This window comes from Salvelinus namaycush, chromosome 20, assembly GCF_016432855.1.
Source record: "Salvelinus namaycush isolate Seneca chromosome 20, SaNama_1.0, whole genome shotgun sequence".
Taxonomy (NCBI): domain Eukaryota; kingdom Metazoa; phylum Chordata; class Actinopteri; order Salmoniformes; family Salmonidae; genus Salvelinus; species Salvelinus namaycush.
The window spans coordinates 12,475,413-12,491,736 of NC_052326.1; the positions used below are offsets into that span (position 1 = coordinate 12,475,413).

The 16,324-nt window shown below is 46.0% G+C and overlaps 1 protein-coding gene across 1 annotated transcript in view; it reads left to right on the forward strand.

Moving 5' to 3' along the window:
• Window positions 1–16,324, forward strand: part of LOC120065674 (guanine nucleotide-binding protein G(i) subunit alpha-2-like) — a 133,948-nt gene that overhangs the window by 109,564 nt on the left and 8,060 nt on the right. The window contains exons 4-5 of the mRNA XM_039016741.1: window positions 4,091–4,251; window positions 15,616–15,744. Of these exons, the coding sequence (XP_038872669.1) occupies window positions 4,091–4,251; window positions 15,616–15,744 (290 nt within the window). The remainder of the gene's footprint in view (window positions 1–4,090; window positions 4,252–15,615; window positions 15,745–16,324) is intronic.

Sequence of the window (16,324 nt, forward strand, 5' to 3'; positions counted from 1 at the left end):
TCCGAGGCTATTAAACTGTAGTTTTGTGTTTTTATATTCATTTTTATTTCTATTCGTTTTAAGATTTGATTTGAAATTCAGTTTAGTTTCAGTTTGTTTTCAGATCGACTTTACTAGTTTAATTTAGTTTAGGTTTTATTGAAACATTTCTAATACGTTTTTATATGATTTATTTTCAGTTTTAGTGTTAGGGACATAAAGTAGCCTATGCGTGGGAGGGTAGTAGCCATGAATGTGTTGTATAGTTTTGGTGTTTTTGAGGATGTCACTTCTTGCCACTTTCGGGTGTCACAGATGCACCTCTCCCGACTTCACTCCTCGACTTTAGTCTACTGTCGGTTGCTTTAGCCTTACCACTCAAACGCTCCCAATATCTGTGGTGCTGCTCGTGGCAACGTCATCTCGCTGAGTCCACCTTTAAAGTATAAAGTCAATCTCAATGTGACGTGCTAGATTCAGAAGCTTGAACACTCCATTAGAAAAAAAGCTGGAAAACCCCATTCGATTTTGCCCCCCTCAAAAACAAAAAACAAATCACTGAACATAGAGTAATTCATGATAGTTTATTTTATTCCATGGCATGTTGAATACTTGTTTTTGTTTGGATTGAAGGGCATTCTATAGCGTCAATTATTGAAACAATAAGACACAAGAGGCAGTGCTGCATCGTGAATACAGTCTGTGTAACGGCAGATTTCTTCCTCTTCGTCTGAAGAGGAGATGTAGCAGGGATCAGACCAAAGCGCAGCGTGGTTAGTGTTTATCATGTTTTAATAATGACAAAAACGTGAACACTACAAACTACAAAACAATAAATGTGAAAAACCAAAACAGTCCTATCTGGTGCATAGACACAAAGACAGAAGACAACCACCCACAAAACCCAACACAAAACAGGGTACCTAAATATGGCTCCCAATCAGAGACAAACGACTAACACCTGCCTCTGATTGGGAACCATATCAGGCCAAACACAGAAACAGGAAAACTAGACACACAACATAGAATGCCCACTCAGCTCACGTCCTGACCAACACTAAGACAACGAAAAGACAAAAGAACTATGGTCAGAACGTGACAGTCTGAAGTAAATGCCGTTGTTCGGCCTGTTCGGCAATTTACCTGTGACTGTATTCATGATACTTTTATTTATTAAAATTTTATTTAACCTTTATTTAATTAGGCAAGTCGGTTAAGAACAAATTCTTATTTACAATGACGGCCTACCCTGGCCAAACCCTAACCATGCTGGGACAATTGTGCACCACCCTATGGGACTCCCAATCACGGCCGGTTGTGATACAGCCTCAAATCGAATCTGGGTCTGTAGTGACGCCTCTAGCACTGAGATGCAGTGCCTTAGACCGCTGCGACACTCGGGAGCCCCAGCACTGCCTCGCATGCCTTATTGCTTTTATAAAACTGTTACCAACATATTAAAATAACAATGACTTACGATACATATTTTCATTAGTGTTATTTTGATAAGAACATGAATACAATTTCATTCTTCCACCAAAAGATATAGTCCGGACAAAAATCTGGTTGTTAGTTATTTTAGTCATGTTGCTACAGACCCAGTCGTTAATTATTTTTGCATAGTTGCATAGCTATGCAAAAGGAGTGGTCAACCGTTCCCAACAAAATGGTTGCTTTGCAGGCTCGATAACGTTCTTCACATTTGCTAGCTAGCTAAAAAACAGTTAATTCAGTCATTGAACCTGGAATGGCAGTACGCTGTAGCTGCAATGTTGTTTGGTGAGCTTTTTTTCATTAGGCATTACTTGGATATGTCCATGATAATGACGGTGTGATTTCGCCTAGCTCAGAAAAAGTTGTCTCGTCTCGTCTGGGCACTGTTCACTCTCTATGTATAGACCCTTTTCCAGTACACGACACACTGACGTAATGCACAGATGCGTGCAACTCTTGCAGCAGTAAGAAAGCCATCGCCATCTGTGCCCATTCAACATTGCCTAGATTTACGTTTTATTACAAAATAACTTTTTGGGGTTCTCATATGCGTACAATGACGTTTTGATTCTTGCCTGAATATTCGCTAAGATTATATTTGGATGTGATCTTTGCAAAATAACTATTTGGGATGCAGCAGTTGTTAGCTATAATGCTAACGCTCATTGATATAGGCTGTAACAAAAGCTAGCCAAAGAGCCATTTTACTGGTTGAAGTGTATTTTAAGAATAATGCAGTTGATTTGTGATGAAAACACAAACATTCAATTGTAATCCAAAAGTAGTGTGAAATGCACTCATAAGAAACATGTAAATAGAGGCTTTTGTTGTTGGTGTTCCATATTTGAACCCCCCTTGTTCTGCCACCAATCTGCACGCATCGCCCTCTTGCGACAATGTTTGTAAACACAGAAAGGCGTCTATGATACAGAGATCAGGCAGACAGTGATGCTTATATTAACCCCCGCTGTACCAAACGAAATGCTAGACTGGAAGCAAAGGGAAATAATGTGCGAGTTTAGATAAATACAAGAGATGATTCGGACATGAACATGATATTGTTATGGGGGCGCAGTGATAATTTTCAGATGGAACTGTTAGCAGGCATGCTATGCCTGTGACCGCCAATACAGCACGGCTTGGAACGCTGCTTGTCCAATCAGCATCCAGGATCCAAACAACCAGTTTTATGATTCCCTATAATGTACAGTATTATTCAATGACTATGAAGTTCATTCTTACATGTTCTATGTTTGAGCTGGTTTTGAAAGCCAAAGTCGAATTGAAAACATTATTGGCATTGTTCAATTTGGTTCAATTTGGTTAATTTGGTAAACTTGCTAGCTACTTCAGTGGATGTTGAACACATTTCTATATTTCTTGCGGAAATGTTTTCAATTATAGCCTTGGTATAAAAGGGATAATCAACTCGGGAAAATAATGTAACTCCGTGTAAAACTAGTTCCACGCCGCTGAGTTTCAGTATAGTTTTAGTTTTTCAAACAAGTCTGTTCATTATTTTATTTCAGTTAACTAATCATGAAAAAACTATTCAGTTTTCAGTTTAGTTTCAGTTTTAGTTTACTGTAATAACATTGCTTCACTCCCAGTCTTAAATTGAACTGTATATTTATGGCAATTTTGGTCCACTTAACCATCAAATTGATTGATTATCCACTTTGAGTTTAGCTAATTTGCTAGTATGGAAACACAGGTGACACAGCAGATCTGCATACTGTATGTGTATGTGGTTGGAGAGATGTACAGTGTACAGTATGTGGAGGTGTTCATCAGTCTGTTCTGCTGAGTCTATGGTTATGGAGGTGGCTGGCTCTGAGCCTAGACAGGTGTTCATCTCACTATAGAGAGATGAATGCCTGACTAGGTAGGGATTCCACGGTAGCTGGGTGGGTACAGAGCTTACTGACTTGCTAGCCCTCTCACTCATTAGCTGGACAATAGGAGAGATATGTGTGGCCATAACTCTGAACTATTTAATGTTGTGACTTTGACCCCTTCACATTGGCGACAGACTTCTGTTGTCATCATCACCATCATCCCATTAATTCCTGTCTATTTACAGGACAGAAGGTAGTGGGAGAAACACCCAGAGGAAATATATCTATCTCCTGCCTGCCACTAGCTGCCACTGTCACACTTTATTACAACAGTGGATTATTTATCAGCCAGACACTAATATATCTCCCATATTAGCCATACACACAGTGGAGATTGCCTGGCCTCTGGTTATGACAGGTCCCCAGTGATGACATAACAATATATAAAGCTACGTATTTAAACTGTGGCACAATTGACCTTGGGCCATTGGCCACCTGTCAAAACACACCAATATTTATTAGCTTAATCTGAGTCACTCAATCATTGTGTCTTGTGGCTAGGGAGACCCTTTAACTATTTATGATCAGATCTTGCCTCATCCCAGCAGATGTGTTTGCTTGTTGATAATGTGGGTTCTCCCTCCTGAGATCTAAACATAAGCCCTCACTCTCTGTGATGTCTGTGGCAATGACTGTTCTGTAGTCCTGTGGTATGTCTGACCTGCAGCCTCCTAGCTCTGGCCATAATGGCCCTCTCCTGTCCGCTCCCACCCCTGCAGGATGACGCCCGCCAGCTCTTTGCCCTGTCGGCTGCTGCTGAGGAGCAGGGCATCCTGCCCGATGACCTGTCCAAAGTGATCCGTCGCCTGTGGTCCGACAGCGGGGTGCAGAGCTGCTTCACACGCTCCAGAGAATACCAGCTCAATGACTCAGCCGCATAGTGAGTAGGCATAGTGTGTGTGTGTGTGTTTGGCTGTTTGTGTGTTTTTTGTTTGTTTGTTTGTTTGTTTGCTGCAGCTAAGAGCGGTATGGGAGGGCCGTCTTATTTGGGCTATGGTTAGTAATACAGTAAAATACGCTCTATAACTTTAGACTACATCCCTTCATGAGGATATAAAACACTCTGTGGTTCCCTTTCAGTCGGTCAACTCGTTACAACACAGCTATGGGGAGTTTGCGCTAGCGTTCTCTACTGAAGAACATTAGAATCACATCTGACAAGGCCAAAGCACTCATTCCTTCAATGTTCTTCACCTTGAGCGGAACAATTTCACGCATTAAAAAACAATTTACACTAAATCTATCAGGCTTTGCTCCAACTTAACTATCCCACTTAAGGAGTGCATGCTCATCCTTCTGGATGTTGTGTGTTAAAGCTCGATAACCGGTTTCGTGAGTTTGAATTTGGTCGGATCAAGTGTCTTGTCGGGCTGAGGCATACAAAAGTTGCCCTGGCTCAACCTGGTTGCTGTGCACTCTGTCGCTGGCTAAGGGAGGCGACTTGACGGGAGAGATTGGCCAGGTCGGTGAGCGCTCCCTGCCGCCTGTGCCCTGCCGTCTGTGCCCTGCCTCAGTCAAGCGCCGTTTACCTCTCTTCCCAGACTTGGTCGATGATTGTCTCTTATGTGGACGGGATCAGGCTAGTTAAACAGCGCTGTATAGCTAACTCATTAAGGCCAGTTAGCTAGCGTACTGCCACTGATGATTTCATGGGTTTGTGTAGCTCTCTCATTTAGCATATGAAGCGTTCAGTCAATTGGTTATTCTAGTTGACTGTACTGCGGCTAGTGCTAGCCTGCGGGGATAATGCCAGGTAGCAAGACTGATAAGCTGCATGTTGGACGTCGGCTAGCATACTGTGACAACAGTGCCTCTGTCTGTGCTTATAAAAGGGCCAGGCTATGGTGGGCTATACAGTATCACGGAAGCACAACGTCCTCCCCAGGTGCTCGCTAACCACAAGGGGGTACCCCTTTCCATAGGTGTCTTATTACTGGGATTCATTGCTGGGTCCTCCCTCTGGTCCCTATGAGGTACTTAGTGATATAGGTTATGGACTCGGTAGGTGATTGGCAATCATGCTTTTATCCCACACACAGTCTCTGTGGTTCATATGAACTCCAAGATGAGATGTCTGTCTCCTGCTCAACGCGTCTTGTTCCTGGGAATTAGATTTAATTACGAATGGCCCTGTCTGTTATCACAGATGGGGTCTGTTTTTCAGAGCTGTTTGTCCCTTTTCTAGCTGGGTTACAAGGTGCGGTGTCACCGGTACCTATGACTGGTGGGCATGATCACCTCCATGATAACGTTTTTTCCCCTGGGTTTATTCTTAATGTGTGCAACCCCCGCGCACATAGCGCAGTGAAAGGGGAGGTGGCACCGGCTGGGGTCTCCCCTTGCCCCCCTCCCCAGATGTTTGCTGTGACAACTACCTCCAAGTGGCACTGCAAATTGGGGTATGTCACTGCTAGCCCCAATTCTGACTTGTGCCCTGATACCTGCTTCACTTCACTCTCGTAAAAGCCTGGGTTTTCTGCTTATTACCTAAAATTGATCAATTGAAAGTGTAGCTTCACAGCTCCAATCCAGATGTGTTGGTCATTACTGAAACATGGTTAAGAAAGAGTCTTTTGAACACTGATGTTAACCTTTCTGGTTATAACCTTTTTCGGCAAGACAGATCTTCCAAAGGTGGTGGAGTGGTAATCGTTACCAAGGAACACCTTCAGTTGTCTCGACCAAGTCTGTCCCCAAACAATTAAATTTGCTGGTTTTACACATTAAACTTTCAAATAACTCTTTGTTGACTGTTGCTGGGTGCTATCGGCCACCATCAGCACCGGCCTGTACCCTAAATGCCCTAAGCTCTCTCCTGGCCCCTTACACTAAGTCTGAATTTGTCCTGCTAGGTGACCTAAACTGGGACATGCTTAAACCACCTGACAAAGTCTTAAAGCAATGGGACTCCCTAAATCTTTCTGCTACCATGTTGTGCTGCTGCCATGTTGTGTTGCTACCATGTTGTCATGTTGTTTTGCTACCATGCTATGTTTTCATATGTTGCTGCCATGCTATGTTGTTGTTTTAGGTCTCTCTTTATGTAGTGTTGTGGTGTCTCTCTTATCGTGATGTGTATTTTGTCCTATATTTTTATTTAAAAAAATATTTTTAATCCCAGCCACCGTCCCCCTTTTTTCTTTTGATAGGCCGTCATTTTAAATAAGAATTTGTTCTTAACTGACTCGACTAGTTAAAAAAATACCTAATAAAGGCCACAAACCCGGAGTGGACAGGGCAAACATCAGCTCTTATATTAAAACATTGTTAAACACATACTTTCTTGTGGCCATATATTCCATTCACAGGAAGTTCCTGAAGTTCCATTTCAAGGCTGTGGTCTACAAGTTGATGGACCTCCCTTTCAGGCTTTCACTCTTGCCTCACACTTTCACCAAAGTTGTGGAGGCGGGTTTGGCACCTCTGTGGTGTCTGGGGCTCAGGATATTGGACTACCTGCATGATTGGCTGGTGGTAGCGGAGTCGAGGGAGCAGGTGGTATAACACACATCCATGCTGGTTTCCCATGTTCAGTCTCTGGGTTTCATAGTGAATCAAGAGAAGAGCTATTTGACTCCATCTCAGCACATTCCGTTTAGACTCAGTCGAGAATCGTGCATTCTTGTCCCTGCAGAGGGAGGCCAGTTTCTGGCTTTGCTTGGTCCAATTTCAGATAGGTTTTCGCCAGTGCCTGCGCCTATAAGAGATGATGGCTTCTATGATGGCTGTGTTTCCCCCCTGGCTGTTGCTCATGCGACCTTTCCAGCAGTGAGCGAAAGACTCACACATGGACGCATCGCGCCACCTAAACCGGTCACTCCAGGTGTCCCTGTCATGCCTATGGGCTTTAGCTCGGTGGAGGGACCTGTGGCTGTTGTTGCTGCGGACCCCCATGGGTTGAGTTATATCCCCTCTTGCCCCCTCTTATCCTTGAATCGCTCTCTACTGCTGTGGAGTGGTGCACACTTTCCCTCGCTCCGGGCGCCTCACCACGGGAGCGGTTCTGCTATCCAGGGTGGGGCCCTCGTTTTCAGGTCATTGACTTCCCACCAGTCATTGCTCTTGACATGCGTGATTCTAATGTTATTCAGTAGAGGGCGCTGACGAGCAAACTCCCCATAGCTGCCTTATACCTCGTTTACCTCCTTCAGGGAACAGTATCACGACTCAGGATATGACCCAGATGCAGACATAGGAGGCGATAGTACAAAAGACAAAGTACAGTGAGACACAGGTTTTATCTTGGACACATGAAACATAGGATGGATACGGAGGGTGTGGGGCAACAGAAGATGAAAAGCAAAGGGGCTAAGGATTTTAGAGATGGGGAAAGGGAATCTCCACTGATGATGAAACAGGGGTAAAGTTTACGGGACTCCACCAAGAGGAGCAGGTCCCGAGTGGACAGCCATACCCTCTGCCCATGCCGATAGCGGGAAGCAGGGATCTGGTGGCAATCCGCTTGTCACGATACCTGGATGTGGTCTTCAAAAATAGCAGCCCAGGCTCTCTTCCAGGTATACAGCGGCGGATGAACATCTGGGCAGAGTGTATGCTGACTTCTTGCTCAGGGAAGAGTGGGGGCTGATATCCCAAGGAACACTCGAAGGGCGAGAGACCAGTGGCCGAGCAGGGAAGGGTGTTATTGGCGTTTTCCACCCACATGAGTTGCTGGCTCCAGGTGGTGGGGTTGGCGGAGACGAGGCAACAAAGGGCCGTCTCCAGGTCCTGATTGGCTCGCTCCGATTGGCTGTTAGATTAGGGGTGGAGACCAGAGGACAGGCTGGCTGACGACCCAATGATGGTGCAGAACGCCTTCCAGAACCAGGACAAGAACTGGGGACCACGATCAGAGACAATGTCAACCGGAAGTCCATGGATCCGGAAGACGTGCTGCACCATTTGCTGAGCTGTCTCCTTGACTGAGGGTAACTTGGGAAGGGGAATAAAATGGGCGGCTTTAGAAAACCTATCCACCACCGTCAGGATAGTAGTGTTGCCGGGAAGCCCAGTAACAAAGTCCAGGGATATATGGGACCAAGGGCGGTGAGGAACAGGGAGTGGTTGAAGAAGATGAAAGCCAGAGGCCTATGGGAGCCTGGATGGCAGGTCAATATTGAGAAATGTGTCCATTCCAGGACCGGGGAATGGGCAGAGTCCGGGACAAACATCCGGTTAGCCCCCTCGAATTCCGTCTGGGAATGCTGCACCTTACAGACAGGCTCTCTATACCCCAGACGACTGCAGCCGGTAGACAGGAGGTAGGGAGGATGGTATTGGGGTCAGATGGAGTAGCTGCGGGGAAATACAACCGTGAAAGTGCATCAGGCTTCATGTTCTTGGACCCCGAGTGGTAGGAGAGAGTGAAATTGAAACAAGTGAATAACAGGGCCCAACGAACCTGCCTAGATTTGAGGCACTTGCGTGTGCGGAGATATAGTCAGTCCACACTAAGAATGGTGGTTCCGTCCCCTCCAACCAGTGCCTCCACTCCTCCAACCCCATCTTGACGGCGAGGAGTTCTCTATTTCCAACGTCATAGTTCCTCTCAGCAGGGGTAAGACGATGGGAGAGGAAAGCGCAGGGGTGCAGCTTTTGGTCCTGGGCAGAACGCTGGGACAGGACAGCCCCACTCCGACATCCGAGGCTACGACCTCCACCACAAACTGACAGGGCATGTCCGGATGGATTAAGATGGGGGCTGTAGTGAATCGATGTTTGAGGTCCAAGAACGCCTGGTCAGCTGCTGGAGACCACGTGAACGGAACCTTGGGAGAGGTGAGTGCTGAGAGGGGGGATGCCAGGATGCTGTAGCCCCGGATGAAGCGGCGGTAGAAATTAGAAAACCCCAGGAAACATTGCAGCTGCATTCTGGATGTGGGTTGAGGCCAATCCAACACCGCTCTCACCTTGTCGGGATCCATCTGTATATACCCTGCAGCGATGACGTATCCTAGGAAGGAGATGGTGGAGCGATGGAATTCACACTTCTTCGCTTTAACGAAAAGCTGGTTCTCCAGGAGACACTGAAGGACTTGTCGGACGTGGAGGACGTGTTCTTGAGCTGAACAGGAAAGACAAGGATGTCGTTGAGGTAGACAAACACGAACTGGTCCAGCATGTACCGGAGCACATCGTTGACCAGGGCCTGGAACACCGGGTGGGTGTTGGTCAGTCCGAATGGTATAACTAAGTACTCATAGTATCCACTAGCCGTGTTAAAGGCTGTTTTCTACTCAAAGAAGAACCCTGCGCCGGCCAATGGATGAATACTCCCTGCAGTGAGAGAGTTCTCAATGTACTCCATAGCCTTGGTCTCTGGACCCGACAGGGAGTAAAGCCGCCCGGGATAAGGTCAATGGCGCAGTCATAGTGTCGATGCGGAGGAAGAGACGTAGCGTGGGCCTTGTTGAAGAGTTCCCGGAGGTCCAGGTACTCCGCGGGAATGGCGGAGAGATCCGAGGCTTCTCTCAAGCCTACAGGTAGACATCCTGGGGCAGGCTGGACCGACTTAAGACAATGAGCATGGCAGAACGGGCTCCAACCCACGATAGAACCAGTAGCCAGGTCAATCAGGGGATTGTGCTTCTGGAGCCATGAATATCCCAAAACCACGGGTACATGGGGAGATTCTATGAGCAGGAACTCTATGCACTGTGTGATTTCCTGATAGTCATATGTTGTTCAGAATCGTAGTGCGGGTGACTCTGCCAATAGAGCGCCCATCCAGCCCTCTGACGTCCATGGGAATGGAGAGGGGTTGAGTGGAGATGCCCAGCTCCGACACCATGGTAGCGTCAATAAAGCTTTCATCGGCCCCAGAGTCAATGAGCACCTGGAGTGATTTGGCCCGGTCACCCCACAACAGGGTGGCATGGAGATGGGTGCGAGTAATGGGAGATTGGAAAATCCCCGTACGGCTCACCAGAGTACTCGTACTTACTGATGAGCCTGGTCTTTTTAATGGACAGGTGGAAATATAATGTCCTGTAGTCCCGCAATACAGACAGCTCCTGGTGTTCAGTCTGCGTAAACGTTCATCTGGAGACAATCGAGCCCTTCCCAGTAGCTGCCCTCGGCGATTCCTGTGAGCACTCAGGTGACATTGGATTCTCTCGTAAATTACTTTGGGTGTTTCCAGGATTCCTCTGAGGCGAGGTGGGAATCGAGGGTGAGCGAGGGCGACAGGGAACAGATTCTCTCTCCCTCCTACGTTCTCGTAGCCGCCTATCAATCCAGATAGTCAAGGCTATGAGGGAGTCGAGGTCCATGGGCAGCTCCCGGGCTGTGAACTCATCTTTGATCACCTCCGATAATCCGTGAAGGAACATGTTGAATAATGCTTCCGGGTTCCAGGCCCTGTCAGCTGCCACTGTCAGCCGCCAACGAAACTCCACTGCGTAGTCTGCCACACTACGGGAGTCTTGATGTAGCTGGAGCAGTTTACGAGCACCTTCTCTCCCGGACAACGGAGAATCGAACACCTTCTGTATTTCCGCCACAAACTCCTCTAGACTGAGGCAGACGGCGGACTGTTGCTCCCACACCGCCCGTAGCCCAGGCGAGTGCCCTCCCGAACATCAGCGTTATGAGGAACCCTATCCTCGAGCTGTCCGAGAGGAACGACGAAGGCTGTAGCTCGAAGATGAGGGAGAACTGGGAGAGAAAGGCCCAGCAGGTTCCAGAATCTCCAACGTAGCACTCCGGGGGAGGTAGGCGCGGTTCTCGGGACACTGTGGTACGCTGGGAAGAAGTGCCGCTGGTGGTGGGGTTGCTGAGAGTTTGGGGAATTACTGGTGTGGCTTGCTGCCTTGTAGGGAATCGGCGGAATTGCTCCAGCAATGTATCGAACGCAGGTCATGGCGTTCTGCCAGGGTATGGAGTCCCTCCATAAGGCATTGCAATAACTCCTCGTGTCTTCCAATGGTGGCTCCTTGCTGGGAGACAGCATTGTGGAGCTGGTCTGAGTCTGCTGGGTCAGTTATGGCCAGTTCGTACTATCACGACTCAGGATATGACCCAGATGCAGACACAGGAGGCGGAAAGTGCAGTTCTCAATAATTTATTTTAAAGGGCAGGTCGAGGACAGGGCAGGTCGAGGACAGGCAGAGGTTCGTAATCAAGTTAGAGTCAGGCAGGTACAGGACGGCAGGCAGGCTCGGGATCAGGGCAGGCAGAATGGTCAGAACCGGGAAAACTAGGAAACAAACACTTCAGAAACGGGAAAACGGGAAGCACGCTGGTAAGACCTGACAAGACAAGACGAACTGGCAACAGACAGAGAACACAGGTATAAATGCTCAGGGGAAGATGGGCGACACCTGGAGGGGGGTGGAGACAAGCACAAAGACAGGTAAAACTGATCAGGGTGTGACAAACAGCATTTTTGTGGATTTTCAATAACACCTTCTGACTGTCAGTAACACTCCCCCATGCCAGGGGGAATCAACTCCAAGACTTTCAATAACAACTCCTCCCTCCATCCCCTCCCTTCCTCTACTACAATCAGTATGCAATCTGCACACACACCAGGAGGCCAACATTTACCACCAGTTAGATCTCGCTATCCCCTCCTGCTGCGATTTTATTTTTTATTCAAACTGGAAAACGAGCCCCCGTCTACTTTGCATACAGCTTAACAACTCGGCTTTGTCTGCCAATTTCCTCTTTAATAGCATCACAGAAACATAGAGATCATTCATTTCTTCCTAGAGAAGAAGGCTGGGTATTTACCTTGATGGTATAACAATGGCAGTTGGATTGATCGGCTGCTTGTTTGTATCATATCAGGTTTACTCAGGGCTGTGTAATACCTCTGGCCAGCCTCCCATTAGACTGATGTATGGTGGTAATGTGTTCCTCTCCTCACCTTTCCTCTCATGCTCTCATCTCCTCTCCCATCTGCTGCTGTGTGAAACCTGTCACATTACTCCACAGGGGGAAGCATCAGCAGACAAATCTCTGAAACTTTCTCTAAATCATGATCCTCCTTATGCTCTGACTCTCTCATATGGCTCTATCTTGCTGGTTGGCAGTCCAGACAACATTAGAATGATAACGTGTTGATTAGTTATCTGAGATTCCATCCTGGCAGGCCCCAGGATTAGGACTCTCTTGCAGGGCAGGGTCAAGCTGCAGGGGTCAGCCTTAAGGTCAAGGATGAGCTCTAGGATGACTTCCAAGGAGAGTCAGATTCCCTTAGGTTTTACATTGGTTTTCATGTGCTGTTTTTCTCCATACACTCTTACACTAATGATAATGTATCAAGGTTGATGAATGTCATAGCATGCATCCTTCACTACAAGAGAACAGAGTGAATTAATTATTATATCGTTTTTTTATTGGATCACAAAGGCAATACTATCAATAAAACACAATACAATTCCCCCCTTTTTGAACAACCCCACATTCCCCCCCAGTCACCCATCCCAAACATAACCCTGGTACCCCATCCCCAACCCCAGTCAACACATAATATTAAAAAACATAAACATACCAAAAAACGAAACAACAGACAAACACTACAATAAAATAAAAATGACATACAGTAAAATTGTTTACCCATATAACATCACCAAGAGATTATTGGGGCAGCTGCTTTCCAAATGTCTATAGTAGTATGTTTAGCTTTATTCATGCGGGCGGTGGATAACTCCAATATAACTACGTCCTGAAAGTATGCCAACCTTTTCCTTATATGAAGGTCATGAGGTGGCAACCAGCACTGAACAACGTGTGTTTTACTTCACTTTACACTGTTTCTCCTTCAGCTGCATACCTGAATCGTCATTAAGTGAAAGAGGAACTGGTTCAAAGGGTACAGTTTTATCAATCATGTCAGAGAGAATAGACAACACTTTCCAACAAAACTCATAAACCTCAGGACAGCCCCATATCATATGTTTGTATGTGCCAACCAAGTGTATTGAGGGAACATAGGTCACAGTTTGGCCTTAGATCCCGTTTTGCATTAAAATCTTACAAGTGGTGTCCAGTACGACCTACGACAGAGCTTAAAATTAATTCACTGATGGTTTGGGGTTCTTTGATGAGTGAAATATATTCTCCCAGACATTTTCCCAATCAATAGCATCATCATCTAGCAAAATCCTTTACATACACTTTAACCATTACAAGATCTTTCTGCTTTAGTAATTGAAGATGAGAGCAAATAACTGATACAAAACCTCTGGAAGAGAATGTCAAAATTCACTGGGTACCTTTCCAAACGTGTACCTCATGGGACCCATAAGGGCACGAAGCGCTGACTGCAGTCTAAGATAAAGAAAGAGTGACGACCCTGGCAAATCAAAAAAGGAGAAATTCCTGAAAACTAAGGACACCCTCTGAGTTAAATATATACCCTACATCAGGGGTATCAAACACGCGAGGGGGTCCAATCCGTAAAAAATATATTTTTAGGGGGGAAACAAATTCAATACTTAAAATGACTGACACCAAATCGAAACTGTGTAGAAATGACAATGGACCTACGATCAATAGAGGACTATGTTTTTGATCATTTTAACGGCATTGAAAAATTAACAATTTTCAGTGCAGCCATCAGTGCTTCGTTGGTTAATTAGCTGAATAATTATAGAGATAGCAGCTCCAGTTAACCTACATATTGCTCAACCCTCCTAAAATGATCTATTGTATTAGGACCATAATATAACATGCATTTCTTATTAGTTATACCAGAAAATAACAACTAGTATGTGACCTTCTCTAAAGACGACAGAAGCACCATCAATCCAGAATCAATTGGAACCTTGTCAGTTTTCTTCATACGTCGATTGAGCTCCTCTACTCAAAAGTTGATAGTCAACAAGACACCTTTTCTTAATGAACTCATTTGTGACAATGAGCTGGAGGATCTACGATTGTCTCAAGGCACAGGAGCACAAGGGCCATAGCTGAAACCAGTATTGACAGAGGTTGCATTGACTGATTTAGGGAAATGAGCAATCTATGGTCATGAGGATGAACACTATGAAATGGATCCCTACTGCTTTACAAGGCTATAGTGTACATGAGTTAGTTTACATACAGTGTGTTTTATGGTCACTGTCTATCTGTGTCTGTCTGTCTGTCTGTAACATCAGAACATAAGGGTTTCTATGATCAATACTCTATTTCTGATCATAAAGAATAGAGCTCTGCTTGGAATGCTAGTAGAAGGGATTTGGTTTGCTCCACCATACCATGTAGTAGTTTATACCCCTTTATCAATGTGATCTTGGTAAAGCGTGGATACTGTATATCTATAGACGTTGCCAGGATCACATTGAGTATAGCGGAAACCTACATCATCCAGTGGAGAAAACCAAATCCATTCTACTGATGTTGTGAGCATGTCAGTCAGTATCCCTGTCGGTGCTGTGTTCATGGACTATTGGCTGGGGTACCAGCTAGCTCTGGCCCTGGCTGATGATTAAATCCGTAGAGCAGACAGGCTGTGTCCAGTATGGAACAGAATTACAGACAGAGTGCTACGGCCCTTCCACATCACAAAGGGAAGCAGAGTGAGAGAGGGACTAGCGAGGGAGGGAAGCAGAGCGAGAGAGGAAGAGTGAGAGAGTGAGATGTTCTTCCCAGTGAAATTATCCCTACCTCCATTGACTTTTCAATCTTTGAAAAAACGTTTCCATATATGTGTCGCATCCTGATCTATGGCTCTGTGTCACAGATCTGATTTTAGCCCTGATATCCCTGACACATATTGATCTGAATGACAACATGGAATGTGAAGCGTCTTATCTAATGTCACCTCACATACAACTTAATAGCATGTGGAGTGGCCGATCTCATCTTAACTCCCAGTGACAGCTCTGGGATTTCTACGCATCATGGATTACAGCTCAAATGACCAATTTTGCTTTCCACAATGCTTAAAATATCATGCGTAAAAACCCGTTGAAGTGAAGCGGGGGGGAAAAGTGCCGTTGCCATAGAAATGTTCCCTTTGAGAAAGCAGAGGGAGTGAGAGAGAGAGGTGATCTAACATGACTATTTATGGCCTAGAACAAATGTAGAAAAACACAGCATGCACACAGACTCTGTGGCCGTGGCAAGTTAACAGAACCAATCCAGAATCACTGTTGTGCTAAAACAGAACAGCAGAGAACATCTGTGGTTGGTTTCTCTGCTTGGATGTGTGTGTGTGTGTGTGTGTGTGTGTTATTGTCTTGCCAGTGTGTGTGAGTGTCTCCCCTCATCATAATTATGTGTGTGTGTGCCACAGCTACCTGAATGAAATGGAGAGGATAGCCAAATCAGACTACATCCCCACACAGCAGGACGTGCTGCGGACCAGAGTCAAGACCACTGGCATCGTGGAGACACACTTCACCTTCAAAGACTTGCACTTCAAGTAAGGGCTCTCAAAACAAACTTGGCAACCTGACTAGTGTTTATTTGTATGGCTTTTGTGTATTGAGACAGGGGAAAACTGAGCATTACATTATTATTATTATAATATATATATATATATATATATGTTTTTACTCTTCACCCCTTTTTCTCCCCAATTTCGTGATATCCAATTGGTAGTTACATTCTTGTCCCATTGCTGCATTTCTCGCATGGACTCGGTAGAGGCGAAGGTCAAGAGCCATGCGTCCTCTGAAACACGACCCTGCCAAGCCATACTGCTCGCTTAACCCAGAAGCCAGCCGTACCAATGTGTCAGAGGAAACACCTTACAATTGGCAACCATGTCAGTGTGCATTGCGCCCAGCCTGCCACAGGAGTTGCTAGAGCGAGATGGGACAAGGACATCCCGGCCTGCCAAAACCTCCCCTAAACTCAGACGATTCTCGGCCAATTGTGTGCTGCCTCCGAGGCGCAGCCGGCTGCGACACAGCCCGGGATCGAACCCGGGTTTGTAAATACTCCACAAGCTCTGCGATGCAGTGCCTTAGACCGCTGCGCCACTCGGGAGGTCTAGCATT